At 42.9% G+C, this 7,500-nt stretch overlaps 1 protein-coding gene across 10 annotated transcripts in view; it reads right to left on the bottom strand.

Moving 5' to 3' along the window:
- kmt2ca (lysine (K)-specific methyltransferase 2Ca) overlaps window positions 1-7,500 on the bottom strand; it is a 157,555-nt gene that overhangs the window by 100,587 nt on the left and 49,468 nt on the right. For all 10 annotated transcript variants that reach the window (XM_047811175.1, XM_047811172.1, XM_047811170.1 and 7 more), the window contains exons 6-7: window positions 4,113-4,264; window positions 3,710-3,822 (exon numbers count right to left, since the gene is read on the bottom strand). In XM_047811175.1, coding sequence (XP_047667131.1) covers window positions 3,710-3,822; window positions 4,113-4,264 — 265 coding nt within the window. The remainder of the gene's footprint in view (window positions 1-3,709; window positions 3,823-4,112; window positions 4,265-7,500) is intronic.

The raw sequence follows: 7,500 nt of genomic DNA, 5'->3' as shown, positions 1-7,500 counted from the left end.
CACACACACAGTTACACAAGCGCACACAGTTACACAAACACAGTTACACAAGCACACACAGTTACACAAGCACACACACACACAGTTACACAAGCACACACACAGTTACACAAGCACACACACAGTTACACAAGCACACACACACAGTTACACAAGCGCACACAGTTACACAAACACAGTTACACAAGCACACACACACACACACACACAGTTACACAAGTACGCACACACACACACACGACAGTTACACAAACACACACCACAGTTACACAAATACGCACACACACACACACACACACAGTTACACAGACTGTTACAGTTACACCCACCCCGTTACACAAAAACACACACTTGCACAGAAACACACACAGACAAACAATGTTACTCACGCATACAGTTATGTACACACACACACACACACACACACACACACACACACACACACATACACACATACACACACACACACACACACACACTATCGTTGACATTTTGTCCCTAAGTTAAATGAGCAATCTGCCAATAGTTTAGCGGATTAGGGCCACAAACACAATTAGAGGAACATGATGTGCGCTGAGCTCTGGGAGGTGAAGCTCACCCTGAGCTCCGTGACCTTTTCTATTTCATACCTCACTGAGCTTCACTGCCAGAGACAACCTTTAAAGAACAACATCCGTCTCAGTACTGTCTCTACTGTCTCCACACACACACACACACACACACACACACACACACACACACACACACACACACACACACACAAGAAATACACTTCACCTTAAATGACCGGTTCCCAACAAATCTATAATAAAGCATGTGTAACACCCCACACACGCGCGCACTCACACGCAAACACACACACACACACTCTCAGACTCACACACACACGCACAAGACACACACTCTCACACACACACGCGCACACGCACTCACACAAAAAGAACAATAATAATAATAATGATTCTGCTATTCATGTCTAAAATCTCTCTCACACACGCACACACACACACACACACGCACTCACATACATACTCACACACTCTCACGCACACACACACACGCACACTCTCACCAAGATGTGATCAGGTCCCAGAGGTGAGGAAAATGAGTCGAAATATAAACAATTAATTACCCCTAATGTGCCCATGTTGTCCCTCCCGAACACACCCCACCTCCCTCCACCCCTCCCCCTACAGATACACACACACACTTCCCCTGTGTCCGCGTCTGCCACATCACGTCGTGTTAATTAGCCGCTGCTTCACACGTGAGAGCGCAGCGGCGCCGCCGAACTGATCCCATCCTAATTGGGGAATATTTTAAAGAGCAGGAGAGGAGCGCCTGCCCTCCACCCACTCTCTCACCGCCGATAATAAGCTCGTTCACGATTCGCTCCGAATACTTAATCACGACTCTGCTCGCCTGTCTTCGTTGTGTAAACCGTGAGAGATGGCTACGGAGCGGAGCGAGGCAGGATTAACAAAACGGCTGGGGTTTTTTTTTTAATCCTGGTAATTAAGACTCACTTAATAGGAGTGAAAAAGCATTTGTGTTCCTGTTCTGATTGGAAGTCTCCTGTCCAGCTGTTTACTCCGTTCTCATCAGTATGCGAGACGATTTTCTCCCCACAGTGTCCTGCTCGTTAAATTTAAAGTACCTTGCTGATTTCTTGATATAACCCATTCTTATTAACTCAGCTGAGCTGCGAAAGATTCAATCCGCAGAATCTCATAACTGTAAATAATAAACTGTTTTTAATTCCATAAATCATTCTATAGAGCCACCATAGAACATATACATCTACCATCTAGATTTATTTCTATAAAACTGCCATAAAGCAATCTATAGGGCTTTCATAGAGCTATTAATGTAGACCATTTGATAAAGCTACCGTTGAGCTGTAATAGAGCAATAATACAACATTATAGAGAACAGGGCTGGGCGATAAAACGATAACGATTTGTATCGCGATAGACACGCGATCGATATCAATAAAAAATGTGTTCGATATTTTTTATTCTTCGTCGGAAGAAAACAGAGTTTGGTCGCATTAACAAAGGCGCTCGCTCTCCGGTAACCTAGCAACGTAGGGAGTGACACGCTAACAGCCAATCGCGTTTGGTTGCACCATATCGTCGTCTCGTGCCGGTCTGCCGGATTCCTCTTCGGTAACCGGCGACTGATGAGCAGAAAATGAGCCGCAGCGAGCGAGGAAATTGTAAATAAAAGAGGAAACGTCGGCGCACCAGTACGGCGGGTTTTTGATATTATAAATCTGACCGTAGTCACAACGTCGTCTGTATATTATGCAAGACCGTTTCTCTATGTTTATATTTAACACTTTGCACTATTTTATTACACTTTACTAAACATTTCTTACATTTTCTTTCATGTCTCACCTTAAATGTTAAGAGATAATAGTTAAGTGTTCATCGTGACTTTAGACTCATGTTTACATTATAATTATCGGAGGTTTCCTGGTTGTCGCCATTTCTGTCTTAATAACTGAGGGGATTCTGATCAGAGGAAGGTTAAGTTTCAAATAAAAAGGTTTAAATCTAATATATTTTTCTCCTGGTCCTTATTTTAAATGGGTCATAAAAAATATCAATAATTATCGATATCGACCGATACGAAACACCGATATCATGATACAGGTTTTCAGCCGTATCGCCCAGCCCTAGCATAGAGCTAGCACAGAGCAAACATAAAGCGTTCTATAGAGTGATCGTAGCTCTATATAATGTTTTTTATTATGATCTATCATAGGATATATAATTTTCCTTCTGAATCTGAGCAGTCAGAGTAATCTTTATGTTACCAGTTTCCAATACAGAAGTTACGAAAGTCGCATCCGTAAGTAAAGAAAAACAGTGACCTGCAATTTCTGAGGGACTTTTTTCCAGTGAAAATCTGTGTGCGATTCGCAGTTTCGTTTGAATTGCATCATGACGTAGGCGTCTGAACGAACAGGAAACGCAACTGAAAGTACAATACATTCTGAAACCGATTCGACAAACAGTTCCATAAGAAACAATGGGGGTTTTCTTCAACACATGTAAATAATGAACAAATATAAATAAAATAACTAAAATAAATAAAATAAATAATATCAATAAAATAAATAAATGGGATAGATAGATAGATAGATAGATAGATAGATAGATAGATAGATAGATAGATAGATAGATAGATAGATAGATAGATCAATAGATAGATCAATAAATAAATTAAATAAATAAATAAAATTAAATAAATGGCTAAATAGATAGATAGATAGATAGATAGATAGATAGATAGATAGATAGATAGATAGATAGATAGATAGATAGATAAATAAATACATTTTAATAAATAAATAAATAAATAAATGTAAATCCTAACAAAATATCTAAAATTAATATAATTTATAAATATTTCCGGTCCGATCTATATCGGTGTCCGATCGTAGCACAGAATCAGACAATCGGGGTCCGATCCACCGTTTTGTGCCGATAACGACACGGAAACCCGGCTTCATCTCTACTGCTTAAAGATTATAGATTAACGATGGACATCAATGCGCTTTATCGTAAATAATAAACATATTCTAATGACGTGAGGGATTAAACTGTGAGGACGTCTCGGAGAAGGAGGGAACTCTCGTTCGGTTCGGACAGGAAGTGCAACAATCACAACAGGAAGAGGGATAATGAAGTCGTGGGCTCACCTCTGTGCTCCCTGAGTCAATGGCTTTATCCACATAGAGCTGAGCCTGGCCTCCTTCACCACACCACACACCATCTGACCACGCTGCACACCGCAGGTGAGCACAGCACTGCCCTGAAACACACACACACACACACACACACACACACACACACACACACACACATCAGACATACCGTTTAGCTGTTCACTGTAACCAATCATAATTATCAAAAATAAAGAAAGAAAGAAAGAAAGAAATATGAATGAATGAATGAATGAATAAGCAACATTTGTTTCAGCTAATAAATAAATAAATAAATGTGTATTAGTGAAATTAGTAAACGCACAGAATAAGTTGTTGCATTTTGTGTGTTATTTTCTTCACATCTGTGCGAGTTCCTCGGGGACTTGTGTGTGCTTACCAGTGGGGTCGAATAAGGACTGCACGTTGATGTCGTGTGGGAGGCCGAGCTGACCCAGTTCATCCCACAGCTTGTGGGCGGGTTCCTCACTGCACGGGTCTGTGCTCCCTGGAGCTGAGGACGAGTGTAGACCGCTGTCTGGAGAACTGATCCTGAGGGGAGGGAGAAAGAAGGGGGGGGAGGGGAGAGAGAGAGAGAGAGAGGGAGAGAGAGAGAGAGGGAGAGAGAGAGAGAGAGAGAGAGAGAGAGAGAGAGAGAGAGAGACAGACAGACAGAGAGAAAGAGACAGACAGACAGACAGACAGAGAGACAGACAGAGAGACAGACAGACAGACAGAGAGAGGGAGAGAGAGAGATAGTTAACAATGTTCCCAGTCATCAACTCTTATCAAAAATACACGTATTTAACTGTTTCAGTACAAACAGGAAACCTGCATGACCGCACATCCTCAGGTCAAACGGTTGCTAGGCAACAGCCTGACAAAGTAAGCTTTGTCTTTATTGAATAAACAATTCGGTGTGCGTTTGTGATTTACGCTACATGCTAATCCGGGAGCTAGCACTCAAACTTCTCATCTACTGATCGGAGCAGGGAGTACAGGTCAGGAGGTCAGTGAGATGGTACTGGCTTTATGATCGTAAACCGCTGCCATAACTGTACACACTCAGTGCACAGGAAGGTGACGTGGTGTATCAGGGACATTACAGGGACATTACAGGGACAGGACGCAGGGACAGACACGGCACCATGAGGAGCTATCACACTTGGCCCTCACACAACGACTGGCTGTTCTGAGGGAGGGAGCCGCCGGATACGAAGGGAGAGAGAGAGAGAGAGAGAGAGAGAGAGAGAGAGAGAGAGAGAGAGAGAGAGAGAGAGAGAGAGGGTGAGAGAGAGAGAGAGAGAGAGAGAGAGAGAGAGAGAGAGAGAGAGAGAGAGAGAGAGAGAGAGAGAACTAAGCGGAGCGGAAAACAGGAATTAACATTTAAAAAGAGCCCCGGAGTGAAGAGAGGCGGCCGCACACGCCTGCCTCGCCATGAAAGACTACTGTATACTTTCACCTCCCATCACAACACATCTGCATACACGCCGATACACACACCTCAAACGCCCATTTCCTCCTCATTAAGGTTTATATCACACACACACACACACACACACACACACACACACACACACACACAAACACACACACACCTTATCCGTAGCTTGATTCAGATCTAAAATAGATTAGCACCCTACTTCCTTTCCATTAAGGTGTAGATATCAGCAGAAAAGACACACACACACACACACACACACACACACGCATGCACACACACATACAGCAAAGAAAATACTCTATAAGACACAAAGTCCTTCTTATTAAAGTTTATAAGTGTTCCTCACAAATATGGAAAGACAAAAACACTTATTTATAAACCATGTGCGCGCACACACACACACACACAAACACACACACACACACACACACTCATAGACACACACTCATAGAGACACACACACACACACACACACACACACACACACACACTCACAGACACAACACACACTCACAGACACAACACACACTCACAGACACAACACACACTCACAGACACAGACACACACACAGACACACGCACACACATACAGACACGCACACACACAAGCACACAGACAGACACACACACACACAGACACACACACGCACACACAGACAGACACACACACACGCACACACACATGCACACAGACACACACACATTCATATGTACGAACACAAACTTCTGAGTGCATACAAACACACACTTGTGCGCATCGCTTCACCGCCAAAAAAAGTTCTACTCACACTCGAGAGCCATCATTATCGATTTGACTCATGAATCGATTCATTTTTATTTACACGAGCAAACATTTCCATGGAGTTGTAATTAGTGAACAACAAACAGGCAAACTTACAAGTATGGTTTACTAGTATTGTTTTTACCTCCATACAGTGCTGGGAAAACGGACTGAAGGAATAATACGGATGAACAAAAAAAAAAAAAAAAAAAACAGGAACCAAACAGATGAGTCACAAAACCAGAAAAAAAACAGAATGCTGAAACTTAGGGCTGGGCGATAAAACGATATGTATCGCGATACACACGTGATCGATATCATTAAAAAATTGTGTTCGATAAATCGCTCGATATTTTTTATTCTTCGCTGGAAGAAAACACTCACTCTCTGGTAACCTAGCAACGTAGGAAGTGACACGCTAACAGCCAATTGTGTAACAGTATCATCAGGGATTCTGATCAGAGTGTTCAAATGTAATATATTTTTCTCCTGGTCCTTATTTTAAATGGGTCATAAAAAGTATCAATAATTCTCGATATCGACCGATAAGAAGCACTGATATCGTGATACAGTTTTCAGCCGTATCGCCCAGCCCTAGTGAAACGTAAGAAAAAAGGCACTGTGGCTTTCCGAATGAACGCGGGTCAGAGGGGTGCCAAAACTTAATGTCACATGACGTCGTTTATCAACAGACAAGTGTGTTTGCTATACATCAGTGTCTGAGCGCTCGCTGTGGATAACAGTGATTTAATTCAGCTCTAAATAACCTTCTGCAGCTTATGAATACAGCGTGTCTGCAATACATCTCACACACACACACACACACACACACACACACACACACACACACACACACACACACACACACACACACACACACACACACACACACACAGCTTTAACTCGGCTTCCGATCTCATCTTCAGCACCATTCATCAACACTAAACTAAAGGTTGGAAGCTGGCAGATGGGGAAAAGTTCACGACGTTAACAAGACGGTTATTGATGAGCTAAAAGTTTGTGCCCCCAACACACACACACCCCACACCCCGCCTCCACCCCACAACACACACACACACACACCGCCCCTCCCCCACCACCAACCCAGTGATGTATTTAGTGTGGTTTAAACTTTAAGCAGTTTTCCCAGTTAGGAGGATGGAGTTAAATGTGAAGAAGCTTGCAGCAGGGTTTAGGAACGTACAGTGTGTAACGAGGTGAGACGATGATGAGACAGGATTCAGTGTGTAACGAGGTGAGACGATGATGAGACAGGATTCAGTGTTTAACGAGGTGAGACGATGATGAGACAGGATTCAGTGTGTGACAAGATGAGATGATGAGACCGGATTCAGTGTGTGACAAGATGAGATGATGAGACCGGATTCAGTGTGTGACAAGATGAGACAGGATTCAGTGTGTGACAAGATGATGAGACGATGAGACAGGATTCAGTGTGTAACGATGATGAGACAGGATTCAGTGTGTGACAAGATGAGACGATGATGAGACAGGATTCAGTGTGTGACAAGATGATGAGACGATGAGACAGGATTCAGTGTG

Source organism: Tachysurus fulvidraco, chromosome 3 (genome assembly GCF_022655615.1).
Source record: "Tachysurus fulvidraco isolate hzauxx_2018 chromosome 3, HZAU_PFXX_2.0, whole genome shotgun sequence".
Lineage (NCBI taxonomy): Eukaryota > Metazoa > Chordata > Actinopteri > Siluriformes > Bagridae > Tachysurus > Tachysurus fulvidraco.
This window is presented reverse-complemented; position numbering and strand designations above follow the sequence as displayed.